The following is a 16777-nucleotide window of genomic DNA, read 5'->3' on the forward strand; positions in this document are numbered from 1 at the left end:
ACCTTTAAAATTGATTAAAGTTCATAATTACAAATGTCATAGTGTAGAATGTTTGTTGCTGATATGTTTTTATTTGTTGTGTTTTGTGTTCCCTCGCATATTTTGCTACATTTATTGTGAGTTTCAAGCTCAGGGTTTCAAATGGTTTTTTGCATAATAAATTCATCATAAATTGGACTAAATATGTTTCAGCGTTAGAACATGCTAAAAAAATCCCAAGATCTATGCTTCACGAACTGGTTATTTGCCAAATACATAACTAAAAACGAGTTTTACCTATCGGCCTCTACGCCATCCAACAGAGACCCCTTCTGGTAGCAGTCTCCTACATCACTTCTAACACTACACTTGTGTATCTGAGCCAGAGCATATGGATTAATGGGGCACTGTGATTATAATTAAAGAAATTAGAATTATGTTTGAAGAATGTGTTTACTGTAAATATTATAAAGCGATTTTCATATGACACACTGAATATGAGCAGGATAAATGTTACTCGGTCTAGTGTAAGTGTAGCATTTGGAATGTCAGATCTATGTTTGCAAAAAATGTTATGTAAAGTTTCAAGTAAAGCAGACATTTGTTACATTAATTAGAAACAATTACTTCTTGGTCTGTCAGACGTGACAGGGTCTTGCATCATGTTCCTACCGCTGCTGTCTGAAAATGATGACCGTGTGTCATTCTGACTTCTTCTTAAACCATATGAGGAACTAGCTAATGTAATAGTCAGATTTTCATGTATGCACCTCAGGTTCCAGTTTTGGTGTTATCTGTGGAAATATTTTTAAAAGATTGTGTGGCACAACCACTCGATCATTGTGATCAACTCATAATATGCTATGCTACAAATATAAATAAAAAATCGTAGCTGAAGACAATACCTAAAATGACTGCGTAAAGAAACCTAATACTGAATATATAAGTGAAATCTATCCTGAAAACTGTGAAAACATGTTTTCATAACCACCACCCCCCACCCCCCACCCCCCAGTTTTTAATGGCTCTGTAGTTTCTTGTAACAAAGACAAAATGTCACTTCCCACCGAGGGTGTCAGGATTAAGTAATATTTATTTGTAGGCATAAATAAACTAAACTGATTCGATATTATCAGAATCTATGTAAGTACCACTGAAAAAAAATCCGTTATTCTGGTGGATCACATGAACGGTTGTGAACTTCTTCCTGTTGCCGTGACCCAGATGAAATGTGACTGCCAACGTTTCCGTTCAGTCGACACGCGTAGTCGTACAACTAGCCGACATTGTACTAGTTTATTTGGCAATTCTTGATTACCGGGAATTCCAGACGACAGGCAATGGAGTCCTGAAGTCAACAGTAAGGTACAGGAATTTACTGTGGTCAGTGTATATTGCTGTACTTTAATTTTAGGAGGGAAGGCCGTGGGTAACTTTGCTGCACAGCTTTTGATACAGGCGTGATGATGCGAGGAAATGTGGCCACTGCCCATGTTAGCAGACTAAGCAGCGAACATAACATGGCCAGCCGGCTAAGTTGGGTTAATTCAAGACGCCGCGGATCTGATTATTTAGAATTAACTTGTTTACGTACTGTATTGTTATGAAGACCGTACCTGCAATTTCCCCATATGTTAGCGGACATGCAGCCACAGCCATGCCACGTTATTGAAAATCAAAGCCCATGCGACGTTGCTAGTCAGTAAGCTAGACTAGCTAGGTGAGAAATCATAGCTGTCTCACTGCGGTTATCATCTAGCTAGGCTAGCTAGTTAACTAACTTCGAGGAAGCATTCCTTTGGCTTTAGTTGTTTAGCTAGACATACCAGCAATGGTATTTTAACATGGTAGTGATCACTAAAAAAAAAGATTAGTTGTCATCTTGTCGAGTTTCATTCGTCGTTTCGTGTAGCCAGTAGCTAACCGGAGAGTAACATTGCTCAGTGTGGTCAAAATATAAAATTGTTTCGTCATGCCACAAAGAAACGTGGCCAGTTTAGGCAGACAAATTATCGCAATCTCGTCCGGTGTTTTTATATGCAATTGTCACCGGGAGTGAAAGTGGGGCCACACTGTGCTGTAGTGTTTGTGCTGAGGGAGTCCGTTGCTTAGGTATTCGTGTTTCGCGCCCGCTCTTAATAAGAAAGTGTTTATTAAATATATTTCCATTTCCTATCTCAGTAGACTTGTAATTATTAAAGGGTTTCTTAGTCCTTGTTGTTTTGGTTTCATATGGGTAAGTGGGTTAATTTTAATAAGCATCTGAACATGAAAGTTTTCAGTGACGTAAGTAAAGGCATAGACTTTTTAGAAAATATGTTGATTTTCTTAAATAATTCTCCTATTCTGGCAGAAATCAGGGAAAACCTAATGTACTTAATTCATTGTTTTTCTGTATTAGCTTGTTCATTAAGGTGTGACCTCTCAATCCCTCTCTGTCTTTGGCAGATGTGTGCACCTTGTATTTGTGTAGAAGATTGGAGTGATCCTGTAGTGGAAACAAGCTAACCCACACATGGCCTGCGAGTCTGCTTTACCCGCCATCATGGACGAGCAGGCCCTCTTGGGACTGAACCCCAATGCTGATGCCTGCTACCGTCAGAGAGTAAGAAACACACACAAGCACCAAGATACCTGGGGTAACTCGTTTGACTTTCCCAACACAGAATTGTCACTGTTTTTGTAGTTTAAGCTCTACTGATCCAGGTCCATTCATTGACTGACAACAGCTTAGCCTCAACAAAATGTGAGTTCCCTGTACTTCCTTTTATGTGTAGCTCTTTTTGGACACCTTGGTATTTCTAGCATCTTGCTCTGGCTGCTGTATGCTCTATCAAAGTATCTTAATAACATCCAAATAGTTTATATCCAAATAGAAAATAGTTTACATGTAATAATTGGTAAAACAGCTTAGTAAAAGTTGAAATAGACTAAGCCACCCATTCAAATCTGCAATTAATAATCATGGAATGGGGCGTTTGCAATGCTAGTGTGTGATCAAATGAAAATGTTTATCAGTAACAGGTTCCATTTAGAGTAGTAGCTTATCACACTGGGCTTTGGTGCAAGCGTTATATTAGCTAAAGGTAGTTGAAATCTAAAATTGAATTTATAAACAAACATAAAAATGTGGTACAATGTGAATAGTACCTTTTGAAGTAACAGCAATGATTTGTATAGTTTGAAAGAAAGACGGCAGCACCTGGTGTGTTAAAATGCAGTAACTGGTATTCATGCCCTAATTAAAAGGGAACTGTTCAGATTATTGGTCCGGATTCCAATTGATAAGAATTGGGTTGATGCCTCCACACCAACCCCTTATGGTATGTGGATTTAATATGCCTGTAAATATGAAGCAGTGTTCTCAAATCGTCCTGTTCCCTTCTGTTCACTGTAGTCCTGTCAGCTGAGCCACTTTTAAAACACAAAATGCAGCAGCACAATACCATGTCTTTAACTGTGTTTAGTGTTCAGAATGTCTGCATTTTATTGTCAGTAGAGTAGGACTAATAGGATCAAAGATAACTGTGGGCTGGAATCAGAAATGCACACTTTCCCATTTTTGCTGTTCCAGCGCCATCTTTGTTTAGTTTTCAGATCAGTAATGGCCCCCTTCTAAAAGCCCAATTAATTCCTGTATAATGAATGTGAAAGATGTCCTACCTACTTACAATGTGTATTGACATGCTTCCTGCCAAATTACGTGTAGTGCTAAGTGTTAAAAACATGGGGAACCTTCGCTGTGCTGTGACTCTTTTTGGGCTCCACACCTGATATGCTTTACCCTTTGGTCACCATTACTGCACCATGACAACTAGTTTGGCTTTGTTACTTGCGGAATTAATACTATTTGTTAATAAATGCCATATCTGTCTGGCATTTATCTCTGCATCTCTCTCTCTCTCTCTCTCTCTCTCTCTGTTTCAGGCTTTGGCATATTTTGAGCAGCTGAAGGAATCTCGGGACGGCTGGGAGGTGTGTGCTCAGGCCTTGGCTAAAGGGATTTATGGGTGAGTCCTTCAGTTGATAGCTGTTTAATGTTTATTATGCAACATTTTTGAGTTTTGTGTTGCAAAGAGGGTATAGTCAAAAAATTGGTACCAAATTCTTGGTAAGTTTTTGGTGCTTTGTAATACTGCAATTATTTGGTATTCAGAAAATCAGAGGTTCAAAGCACCGCACTAGTCAGGATGTGGTTGGACAAGCATTGATGTCTCATTTGAATATAAGTACAAAGTTTGGCATTTCACAAATGCTTTTTCAAAATGTCTGCTTATTGGGCCTCTGGTGTTCTGCACTTGTAATGATTTTCTATTGTGATTTTTAAAAAATGTTGTTGCTTTCTCCCCCCCCCCCCCCCCCCCCCCCCCCGCATCAGTGATGACCATGTCAAGTTCTTCTGCTTTCAAGTGCTAGAGCATCAGATCAAGTTCAGGTAAGTCGTAAAGGAGACGCTCTCCTCTATTACTGTTTGTGTTTAAGGTGCCATTACTTTGTTAACTGTAATTTGTTGATGGGGATCTAAAGCTAGGTGAGTTATCGGTTCTATTTTTACCCAAAACGGGTTGGGATGGAGTCTGTTAGACTCCTGTTTACAGTTAATGTAGTTAGCAAGTCATCTCAGTGTGTGTGTGTGGGTGTGTATGGGTATGCGTGCGTGTTGGTGGGGGGTGTGCACTGTGTATCTCACAGGCATGGGAGCCTCACTGGGGCCCAACAGCAGCTAATTCGAGAGACCCTAATGAAATGGCTTCAGTTGCAGGTGAGTTTCTTTCTTTCTTTCTTTCTCTCTCTCTCTCTCTCTCTCTCTCCTCCAACTCTACACCCATCAACTCTCACCTCCATCTCACTGGTGTGCGGGAATGTTTTTAGAGCAGAAGCATTTGCCGTGGGCGAGTTATCTGACTTGTTGTGTTTGTGTGTAGCTGATGGGTGGGCAGCCCGAGAAGCCTTTCATCAAGAACAAGGCAGCCCAGGTGCTTGCCCTCACCTTTGTCAGGGAGTACCTCACAATCTGGCCTAAGTTCTTCTTTGACCTCCTCTCACTGGTGGGCCTGAATCCACATGGCCTGGACATCTACTTGCGTACACTCATGGCCGTCGATGCCGAGGTGGTGGACAGGGACATTCTGCATTCTCCGGAGGTATAGTGGAGCCCCGCTGCTCCTCTCTATGAACAGTTTTTAAAGAAATGTTCTTCACCTAGCTGCTATCTTTGGCTATAACCAGGCACATTCTTTTATCGCAGAGATAAAATTAGCTGGCATCTTGCACTAATGTAATTTAGGTAGATAGGATGAAATGAGACTTATTGCTGTAGCTCCATTATCAAAAACAAATTTAGTTGATTAGAGACCCTCAGATGGTCATTTTTTAATCCTTACCCCCACATCACAAACACTGATGTCACCCACCATGGTTTTCACTGATTTATTTGGTGCTCCTCCATCACCCAGGAGACCCGCAGGAACACCCTGATTAAAGACCACATGCGGGAGAGCTGCATCCCAGCTCTGGTAGAGTCCTGGTACCAGATCCTCCAGACCTACCAGCGCAGCCACAGCGAGCTCACCTGCCAGTGCCTGGAGGTGGTTGGAGCCTATGTCTCCTGGATTGACCTCAACCTCATCGCCAACGACAGGTCAGGATGTGGGGGTGGAGTGGGGTTTAATGCAGAGGCACTGGGGCAGAAGCCTGAAGGGCTGCTTTATCAGAGGGGCTTTTTCCAAATCTTGTTCCGTTTCACCCAGTTTAGTTCCCTGGACAAGGAATTCATCCATTACCCTCTACAGAACAATGTCAATTGCAGAGTTTTAACCTGAAAGCAGTCCTTTTTCCTTTCATTTTAGTTGGGATTATACATTTAAATGCCTAAAAGGATTCAGTCTGAAGGGTATTGTTTCAGAGGTTCTGAAGTAACCACTTGGTACATCTGAGAGCTGAACCACATTTAAAACATATTTTGATAAATTGCTGTTGTTTTGAAGAGAAAGTACAACAAAGGATCATTAGAAGTTTTGCTATCATTAACCTGTGATCCTGTTGTGTTAGTTGTCATTTGGTCATTTCACATCTCAATGAATTATTCCAAGAAATGTTTTGCCATGTTGCTCTTTTTTGGTCTCACGTAGTATGTGGCCAAGAGAACACACTGTTATGGATTTGGTCATCTCAAATAGTGTCAATATGTCTGATACTGTTAAGGATCTAACTTTATCAGTTAGGTGGGTCTCATTAGAACTCTTGACCAGATGCATTTGTTCTAAGAAGAGGTACAAAAATGTCAGCTCAACTACACTTCTCATGAGCAAAACTTGCACTTCACCATACAACTCAAACTGTTATAGATGTTTTATAGTGTTATTATAGATTATACGTTTTTATAGATGGGATTGCACCAGCTACAATTGTCATGCTTTGATCATGGAGAAATGCTACTGCAGTTCAAATTCAAAGGAGAGAATATAGGAAGGCGGAATTTTTAATGAATTTGCATCCTTTTTTAAGCACTGAAATTCAGTGTCTGACAGGCCAATAAGTCCATGCCCTCAGTCACCACAAAGATATCAATATTAATATTGAAATTGTGACACAGTGAGTTGCCTCAAATCATCCATATGCAGTCTTGACAGTTTACCAACCATCTTTTTTCACTCAGTGTCAGTATACATACTTCAGATAATAAGTATCTCGTTCATTTTGGATATTGTAACACATTAAAAACTCCACTTGTGAAAAATAGAAAAATCTGGAAGCAACTCTGAGTGATTACAGATCCATTGAAAATATTTTTTTAATTGGAAAGTTTGTTGAGAAAATCAGCCTCAAGCAACTTGCTGATTTTGTCCTTAAAAAGCTGTCAAGACAAATTTTAGTCACGATTTCAGCCTGCTCATACAGAGACTATTCTAGTTAAAGTAATAAATGACATTTGTTTAAATACACTGGGAAAATAAGTCACACTACTGTGCAATCTTAGTGCTGCCTTTGATACCATTGACCATATAGATAGACTTGTGCAGTGGATGCGACTCTAAGGAATGGTCCTAAAATGGTTCAGTTCATACCTGCAAAGCAGAAATTCTTGAAGAAATAGCAAATAATGTTTCTGAAAAAGTGCCACAGGTGTCTGTGTCCCACAGGGTTTGATTCTTGGGCTGCTTATTTTTAATTTATACATTATTCCTCTTGGCCAAATCATACAAAACTTTGGGCTGTTTTCTACCGCTTTGCAGATGACACTCTGATTTACTTGGCCCTCTCCCCAAACGACTGAATCCCTCAACTCACATTGCCAGTGCCTTGAGCACATCACTAACTGGATGGGCCAAAATGTTTAGCAGTTGATAAAACAGATATTATTTAATTTGGGAACAGCAATGGAGAGACTAACTGCGTATCTGGTCTTGAGAGCCCTAGCCTGTGACCTTGGTGTACTAATGGACTCTGATCTGTTTTAGCAGTCGTTTCAACGCAGTTGATAAATCAGCATTTTATAATATTAAGAACATCAACAAAATTAGACTAAACCAGACCTAGAGGGGCTTGATTATTGATTGTTGATTACTGTAATTGTCTCCCAACACGACTCCCAAAAAAAGACAAGCGGCTTCAATTGATTGAAAATGCAGCTCCCAGGAGCAAAAGGGAACACATCACTCCCAATCTTAAATCTGTACGCTAGCTACCAGTGTGTGGTGGAATTGGCTTTAATGTACTATTACTGGTCTATAAATTGCTCAGTGGTATAGGACCAGCATATTTATCTGATGTTCTGCATCAGTCTAAGCCAAGGGGAAAGTTGGTTATTTATAAAGCACTTTGAATGACCAGAATTTATAAAATGTGCTATATAAAAAAAAAAATACCTGCCTTTCCTTACCCTGCCTTTTTAGTGGACAAGTATGTAATGGGGAAGGCAACATGATCTGCTAATGGGATTTAAAAAAAAAAGCACAGAATGCAAGTCATGCTATTCTTGGAAAAAGAGGTATTCTAGAACTTGGTCTGGTATTTTGTGTTACAACAGATGATGTTTGCATTACAGATGAAACAGCTGGCAGCACATGTACTTCTCCGTCAATGACTAACTTTGGGGATAAAAGAATGATTGGCTAAATAATACCTCTTAAAACAAGCCTTCATTAGTTAATTGGGCTTCATTTATTGGATGAAATAAATGCAATAGGGAAATAGTTTGCAGTTTACTCTATCCAAATGACAGTGTACAATTTCTAGAACTTTTTTTTTTACTTGACCAGTGATGAAGTCATGGTTAGTCATGGACACCTTTACTATGTGATGTTTGCTCAGTTTGGAAATTGACAGTGTGTGTGATGTTTGTATGCAGGTTTGTCAATCTGCTGTTGAGTCATATGTCGGTGGAGGAGCTAAGAGAAGAGGCCTGTGACTGTCTGTTTGAGATCATAAATAAGGGCATGGACCCAGTGGACAAAACCAAACTGGTGGAGTCTCTCTCTCAAGTTCTGCAGTCAGCCGGGTTCTTTAATGTTGAGCAGGTGGGCACTGTCTTCCCTGCAAGCACATACCTACACCATGATTATGTATCTATAATATCTGTCTCTGAAAAGTGTGTGTGTGTGTGTGTGTGTGTTTGTGTTTCAGGAGGAGGATGTGGACTTCTTGGCAAAGTTCTCACGTCTTGTGAATGGGATGGGCCAGGCTCTTGTGCTAAGCTGGACTAAACTGACTAAGTCAGGAGATGTGAAGGTTGCCACAGAAACACTTCAAGCACTGGAGGCCAAGGTGCCCCTGTTGCTGCAGCTGCTCGTCCACGAGGATGACGACATTTCAGCCAACATTGTGGGCTTCTGTTATGACTACCTACATGTCCTCAAACAGGTAGGTGCGCACGCACACACACACACGCACACGCACAGTGCACTCCTGTTATGACTACCTACGTGTCCTCAAACAGGTACGTACGCACGCACACACACACGTGCACATGCACAGTGCACTCCTGTTATGACTACCTACGTGTCCTCAAACAGGTACGTACGCACGCACGCACACACACACGCACACACACACGTGCACACGCACAGTGCACTCCTGTTATGACTACCTACGTGTCCTCAAACAGGCGCACACACACGTGCGTGCTATCTTTATATATATATATATATATATATATATATATATAAAAATATAAATATTAGTGGGCTTTCGTTACAACTATCTACATGTTCTCAAGAAGATACACACACACACACACACACACACACACACACACACACACACACACACACACACACACACACACACACACACACACACACACACAACGTGTCAGTCTTCTGTTATGACATGCCACACATCTCTACTCACATACTCTGGGCTCAGACAGCCAGAGGGCTCACTACCTGTATGCATAGGCAGGGTGGAGTTGTTGGTGTGGTTCGAATGCTCAACAGTGTGGGATTTACAAAACTCACATGCAGTGTAGTCAGTACTATTGTTTTGCACAGCAGCTGGGCTACAGTGATGTTTGTAAAAGGTCAAAGCCCCAGACTTCAAAGGAACATGTCTTAGTTTTTTTTATTTGGCTAACAGTTGCCATGGAGAGGAACAGGTTTTTACCAATCAGGATGCATTTTTTTTCCATTTCTGCTCTAAAGCTACAGTCAGTTACCTGCACAAGTGATGGAAGTTTGGTTACATAAAAAACTCCACAATGTCTTCTGTTCAGTTCTGACATAGAAGTCAAAAGCAATGGAACTGCCGTAAATGGATGTTATGACCCTATGCCTATTAATGTTTTTTAAGATGTGGTAAGATTGGTTAATGATCATGCCTTAAATAATGACAAATTCTGAATTCTATAACTTCTTCTGGAAGTGTCTACTACTGTATTGCTCTCAGTTTTTGTTGTTGTTTAGGGTTTTTACAGTCTTTTTTACAGTTAATAGCAGGGGGTTTTTTGGTTTGTTTTGTTTTTGGTTTTTTTTACAGTTACTATTTCATTTTGGTTTTCCACGCCCAACTCATTTACATAGGACAAAACCTTTACAGACACTTTCAAACATACAAATATTAAAGCATGTGTGTATGTGTTTAATCCACAGCTCCCTCTGCTCACTGATCAGCAGAAGAATAATGCTGAGGTATGACATTCTCTCCCTCCCTCCCCCCTGCGCCAAGCACAACTTAACTCCACGTTCCTCTTGTTCATCTGCTCTGTTTGCGTTTCGACAGGCCATCATGCTGGCTGTTATGAAAAAGCTGACATATGATGATGAATACAACTTTGAAAATGAGGTAATCCTCAATGTCATGGACAAGTTTAAGTTGAAAACACAATATCATGAAGATTTATAATCAGTCCTGATTTTACTTTTTATTACCTTGCATTCTCTCGTGCTTTCTCTTGCTCTCTTTCTGCTGCTCTCGCTGTCTCTCTCTGTCGCTGTCTCTCAGGGTGAGGATGAGGCCATGTTTGTGGAGTACAGAAAGCAGTTGAAGATGTTGCTGGATCGCCTGGCTCAGGTGTCCCCAGAGTTGGTGCTGGAGTCGGTGCGCAGAGTGTTCACCAGCACCATGCAGTAAGGCCCGGACACACACACACGGACACACACGGGAGTGTGAACACACTGCAGAATCTGAACCGTGGGTGTATTGTGCTGTGGATGTGTGTGTGTAGGGGCTGGCAAACAGCACGGTTCATGGAGGTGGAAGTGGCCATCAGGTTGTTCTATATGCTGGGGGAGGCCCTGCCTGCATCACATGGTGCTCACTTCACAGGCGACGGCAGCAAAGCCAGTGCACTCCAGGACATGATGAGGACGGTAGGGGCACCCACTATGAGCTGCCGCAGCTGCAGAGACACAGCGCAGTTGCTGCGTAGAGACAAAACATTTTAAAACTGTGCGTATTTGCGTGTGTGTGTGTTTGTAGCTTATATCCAGTGGGGTAAGCGAGTACCGGCACACCTCAGTCACGTTGGAATTCTTTGAGACTGTCGTCCGCTATGACAAGTTTTTCATAGTGGAGCCGCAGCACATTCCGAGCATCCTGGTGAGTGTTTAGCACCAGGGGCCTGTGTAATGCATGCCAACATTGCACATGGACATTCCACAAAAAAGTGTTTTCAGGCACCACCAAAAAAAGTTTGATTTTGGATTGTGTGCGCTCAGATGGCATTTCTGGACCATCGCGGTCTGAGACACAGCAGTCCGAAAGTGCGAAGCAGAGTGGCTTACCTTTTCTCCAGGTTCATCAAAACGCTACAGTGAGTCAGTCTACCACACCCACAAACACTCACACACAGAGACAGATGTGGTGTTGATGTCGGTGTTGGTAGTCTTAGTGAAACTGGCATGTGTAAGAGCTGTATTTGAATTTAAAATCTGCTGTTTTGTTTTAGTTCTGATGTCCCTTTTCACTTTTTAAATAGTAAACACATGAATTCGTATATTGAAGACATCCTAAGCCGAATACAGGACTTGCTGGAACTGGCTCCACCTGTAAGAGAGAGACACACCCACCACACACCACACACCACACACCTCAACCTCACCCTCTAACGCTCGACTTGCCCCTTCCAGGAGAATGGCTTCCAGGCTCTGCTCAGCAGTGATGACCAGCTGTTCATGTTCGAGACAGCCGGCGTGCTCATTGTGAATGGCGAGAGTCCTGCAGACAGGAAGCAGGCACTCATGCGCAGCTTGCTCACACCTCTCCTGGAGGCCTTTCGCCTGCTACTCAACAAGCTGACACAAGAGGGCGATGAGGACAGGCAGACGGCCCTTGCCGACTGCCTCAGTCATGCCGTGGGCTTCGCCAGGTATGTGTAGGGTAATGAGGAGAAAAGAGAGATGATGAGAATGCTGCTTCTGTCCACAACAGGAATAATTATGCATATGTCAGAATAATCTGAGTCATTATATGTCCATTATGTAGATATATTTAGAAAGTGGTGAAGACAAATCCAGCTCTTAAATGAGACACAGCAGTGTAAATAACAGGACTGGGACTATTTGTTGCTTGGACTGTTATTGGATTTAAACTGACAGTGACTTGAGGATTAAAGGGCTTGATATCATCTTTCTTGAGTATTTATATTGGCTGAAATTTCAGCAGACCATAAATATTTGGATTAATCGTGACCATTTTCAACTCCTGATTTAAAATCCAGGAATTCAGAGTCCAGATTCAAAACTCTAGTAACCTTTTGCTAGCTTTGTTGTAGATGTGTAATTGCCAGGCTGAATTTCTCTGTTTAAACACTATTCCAAAACTCATCTAGCTTGGACTCCTATCACACCAGTGTCCTCAGGGGAACCTCCCAGCACCTCGCTTCTCTGAAATACTACCGCCTGTATGATTTATGAAATAAAAAAATGCTTTAACTCGTGCATGTTTGGCCAAAAAAATCAAATTGATTTTGATCAAATTGGGCCCCTGAGCAAGGCCCTTAACCCTCAATTGCTTACGTTTGTACTCAGTCATTAATTGTAAGTCGCTTTGGATAAAGGTGACATATAAATGCCAGACATGAAATGAAATGGAATGCAATGCCAAAACAAAAACAGCCAATGACCAGTCACTTACTCTCACTAAGAGTTACATTGTGTTCATGTCTCTCCCCAGCCGCACCAGTAAGGCGTTCAGTAACAAGCAGACGGTGAAGCTGTGTGGCTGCTCCGAGGTCTACCTGGACTGCCTGCAGACTTTCCTGCCCGCGCTGAGTTGCCCTGTACAGCGGGGGGCACTGCGCAGTGCCGTGCGCTCCTTCCTCCACCGCATGATCATCTGCCTGGAGGAGGAGGTGCTGCCCTTCATCCCGGCCGCGTCCGAGCACATGCTGAAGGACTGTGAGCCCAAAGACCTACAGGAGTTCATCCCTCTCATCAGCCAGATTACGGCCAAGTTTAAGGTGGCTTTCATTGACGGGAGGGTTTTGGGGAAAGAAGTTACATAGAAGTAAATATTGCTGGGTGTTTTTTTGTTTTTGTTTTTGTTTTTTTTTTGGGTTTTACTTTTTTTTTAATGTACACTGAGTATATTACTGAATGTGTTTGACAGTATGTTTTCAATTATAAGTATGTCCTGGGGTGGGGGGGTGGAGTGTCAGGGCAGGGCGACATGGTCAAGTTAACGGCCACAATGGCAGCATCAGGCAAACGGGGACCTTAGACTCTGGTAGGTGTAGGTTTAGGTGCGAAGCCCAGCACCCGAGCCCCGCGCTGCCTACTGGATCAGCTGTCGTCTGCTGACACCTCTCGTCATGTATCTGCACATCTGTCCCACAGAGCCAGGTATCTCCATTCCTGCAGCAGATCTTCATGCCACTGGTACTTGCCATCTTTGAGGTGCTGTCCCAGCCAGCGGAGGACAATGACCAGACGGCTGCCCTCGAGAAGCAGATGCTGAGGAGAAGCTACTTCAGCTTCATCCAGACCATCGCCAGCAGTGGCATGAACGAGGTCATGGCCAACCAGGGTAAGGCCCTCAGCCACCCAACCCCCAACATGTACTGTAGGCCCTGCCTGAAAAGGCTTCCAGTTTTTCTGAAGTTGAATCATGTCTTTTGTCTTCTCTTTTGCTGTCTTTTTTTTTTTTTTTGCTTTTGGGGTTGGGCAACGGTCTCTTTGGTTATCAGGTGCTGAAAATATTGAACGTGTGCTGTTCACCATCATCCAGGGAGCAGTGGACTTCCCTGACCCTATTGCCCAGAAGACCTGTTTCATCATCTTGTCAAGACTAGTGGAGCTCTGGGGTATGGGAGGGTGTTAAAGCTTTAAAAGATCATAACCCTGTCAACCTGGTGTGTTACCGGTGACTTTACCCTCTCTCATTTATTCACTCAGGGGGTAAAGATGGTTTGGTTGGATTTCCAGACTTCATCTACAAACACATCGTCCCAGCATGTTTCCTGGCTCCTCTCAAAACGACCTTTGACCTCTCAGATGCTCAGACTGTCCTGGTGAGTCCCTTAACCTCTCATAAAATCGGATGAGGCTTGAATGTAGAAAAGCAGTCGGTGTGTAATCTATATCACAAACTCTTGATTTATAGGCCTTGTCCGAGTGTACGCTGACCCTGAAAATGATTCATCTCCGGAGGGTGAGTAATGGGCCTATTGGACTTTACCTTTCACCTCAAAAGCACAGTAAGGCCAGTAATGTTTGGTTCTCCATTTAAAAAAGTGCCATATGGTTGGCCGTCATTAGACACAGAAGCCTTTTCGCCATTTACCTTTCCTCAGTTTTAAAAACATTATATATTGCTGTTTCACTGTGAAAGTGTTGTACCTGTAGGTGTGTACATGGGCAGTGGTAGCTCAGGTACTTGTATTCAGAAGGTTGCCGGTTCAAGTCCCACCACTACCTAGTTGACACTGTTGGGGCCATGAGCGAGACCCTTAACACCCAATTGCTCAAATTGTACTTAGTCACAACAGTAAGTCGCTTTGGAGAAAAGCATCAGTTAAATGCCGTAAATGTACTTTAATCAAATATCCTATTCAGCATTGAACTAGAGTGTATTCACAGTGTGTTGTAAAATGTATTCCAATTTTAATGCCACATTTCCAAGCGGGTATCCGCAAACTTGGACAAGAAATTCACGGCTGTAAAATTGAACTCCCATCAGTTAGCATCTTGGTACATCCTTGGACTAACGTATGAAAAAGGGTCTTCACAAAATGCAGTACATGTAATGTCATGGTCATGAAAAATATCAATGAAAACACAGTGCACTGGTACCATCCCAAATGCAGTGAACAGGGGCTTTTTGGTTGTTGGTGTGTTTACACTGATAGATTAGGCTGGTCAGCCTCAGGCTCTCATTTTTCGAGGGGCATTTGCAGAAATGGTATGGTTTTTAGTAATTTCCATTGTGTATGGCTGGGGGGGTGTGAGTGAGATACCAACACCTTCCAAGCCTAAGCTATTACTTAAAAGTTTTTGTGTGTATTCCCAGGGGCTGGAGTTTATTCAGTTCCTTCAACAGGAGTACCTGCCTTCTCTGCATGTGTCACCTGAGATCACACAGGTAGCTCATCAAAGCTGTTTACAACCCCAAAATTCCTTCTCCTTTTTTATTTCTGTGTTACTAGAGATGCTAATAAAAGGAAGCTGTTTATGGTTTATTTAACACACTATCTTTAGATGCAATCATGGCCTTTCTGGTTTTACCTGCACTCTGGTCTCAGGTCTATCTGTTCTCTTCAGGAACTCTGTCAAGTGCTTCAACAGCCTGACACCAAGGTTGTTAAAAACTACATGAAGGTATTTCAGACCAATAAAACATTGTTGAATCTTCACACTCATTACATTTTTTTGTTGTTGTTGTTCCCATTGCTAATTGTGTCTCGGTTTGCTTGTCTCTGTCTTTCAGGCATTCTTTCAACAAGCTAAACTGTAATAACTGGAAGGACTCTGGCTGATGGGGACAGCAGACAGTGTCACCTACAGGATAAAGACAGAGCATAGCTTAGAAGCTGCTTTTTGCACTTAGAGAGAAGCTTAACCATCCCCATCCCCAAGGGGTCTATGGGAAATGGTGCTGAAACAGGACTCCCATGAGGATGAGCTATCAGTCAGCAGTGACCTCAGCCTTCCAGTGACCTAGGCCCAATCAGAGTTGTGCTCTCCATGTGGGTTTGACCTCCTGCTTTGGGGAACAACATTCATCATTGGCCAATTTGACAAGGTGGAAAGCTCATGGTCAGCAGTGGTAGAAGCTTCAATTGGAGAGAAATTTCTTTCCTAAGTTACCCGTACCTACCTAAACGAGGAGGGAAAAGTTTGGCGCTTAAAAATATGAAATGATCTGAGTAATATTTTGTATTTTTTGACAGTGCTTTTTCAGTTTAGTAATCCATAGGGATTGTTTGGTTTTTTTTTAATATGTAGAGCATTTAAAAATGTGATTTTTGTTTGAACTGTGGAAACAAGGTTTCTCTAATGCATTGGAACTAAAGAAGGGCTGGTTTAAGAATTTTATTTAATGATGGGGATTTTTTTTGTCATGGGATGGAAGCATTTTTATTTTGAAGTGATGTAGGAGGGATATGAAAGTGTTTTTGATCCTGACCACCTGGGTCTAAACTTTTTCTCCCATGAAGTTATGTGACCAGGACCTACTTCCCTTTCTGATTTGTAAAATAAACCTTTGTTCATGGTATGTTAAATGAGGTGTAACCCATTGTTCTGTGCAGTACCTCATCACCATGTCTTAAAGTTAGTCATCTTTCCTTAACCATGAAACACTAAACCAATAGCTGACCTTACAGCCAGGGTAATATCATGTGATATTTCCATATAATTCAGTTAATTTTAAAGTCCTCATTCCTATGAGCTGTGCCATCATCACTGCCAGGCTGAGATTTCATCTGGCGTCCACATGGCCAGGTTGTTCTGTGTGCTGGCCCAGCTGTTGGAGCTGTGTGCTGTTTCAGCATTTGCCACAAAGGCAGTTTAGTGTTTTAGAGGAATAGTTTGAAAGTTTGACTATTTCCCCCTTCTGCAAAGTTAATAAACAAACTTTGTTTTTGAATTCATATTTGGTTTATGTATCTTATTTTGCATGATGCACAGTGCAATATGTCCAGTGGTCCAAAAGGATTTAGTGAAGCAATGCTCTTCAGATAATACTGGCATTAGTTGTCCTGTGTTTAAAAAAAAAAAATAATAATAATAATAATAATTCCTGTACTCAATTGGAAAATACTGAGCACAACTTAGTTTTGCAGCATGCTAATTAAGGACTATTGGGGTTAAGTCAAAAGATCTCTGCTCCATTCAGTCTTTGTTATCCAGTCAATTCATGT

The 16777-nt window shown here is 42.0% G+C and overlaps 1 protein-coding gene across 3 annotated transcripts; it reads left to right on the forward strand.

The window, feature by feature from the left end:
• Positions 1–1189: 1189 nt before the first annotated feature.
• Positions 1190–16507, forward strand: xpot (exportin, tRNA (nuclear export receptor for tRNAs)). Of its 3 annotated transcripts, none has more exons than XM_027004056.2 (25): positions 1190–1344; positions 2428–2584; positions 3907–3989; positions 4358–4414; positions 4672–4741; positions 4905–5123; positions 5436–5620; positions 8330–8498; positions 8605–8841; positions 10068–10106; positions 10198–10260; positions 10420–10544; positions 10643–10787; positions 10897–11016; positions 11136–11230; positions 11396–11465; positions 11547–11785; positions 12592–12877; positions 13254–13443; positions 13604–13720; positions 13812–13927; positions 14020–14067; positions 14926–14997; positions 15158–15233; positions 15343–16507. In XM_027004056.2, exons 2-24 carry the CDS (start codon positions 2495–2497, stop codon positions 15203–15205), a joined length of 2883 nt encoding a protein of 960 aa, XP_026859857.2. In that variant the 5' UTR covers positions 1190–1344; positions 2428–2494; the 3' UTR covers positions 15206–15233; positions 15343–16507. The 3 variants fall into 3 exon arrangements, with proteins under 3 accessions (XP_026859857.2, XP_026859856.2, XP_026859855.2); XM_027004055.2 differs by having other exon boundaries at positions 1191–1362; positions 15177–15233; XM_027004054.2 differs by having other exon boundaries at positions 1191–1344; positions 15177–15233.
• Positions 16508–16777: the final 270 nt, after the last annotated feature.

Source organism: Electrophorus electricus, chromosome 2 (genome assembly GCF_013358815.1).
Source record: "Electrophorus electricus isolate fEleEle1 chromosome 2, fEleEle1.pri, whole genome shotgun sequence".
Taxonomy (NCBI): Eukaryota; Metazoa; Chordata; class Actinopteri; order Gymnotiformes; family Gymnotidae; genus Electrophorus; species Electrophorus electricus.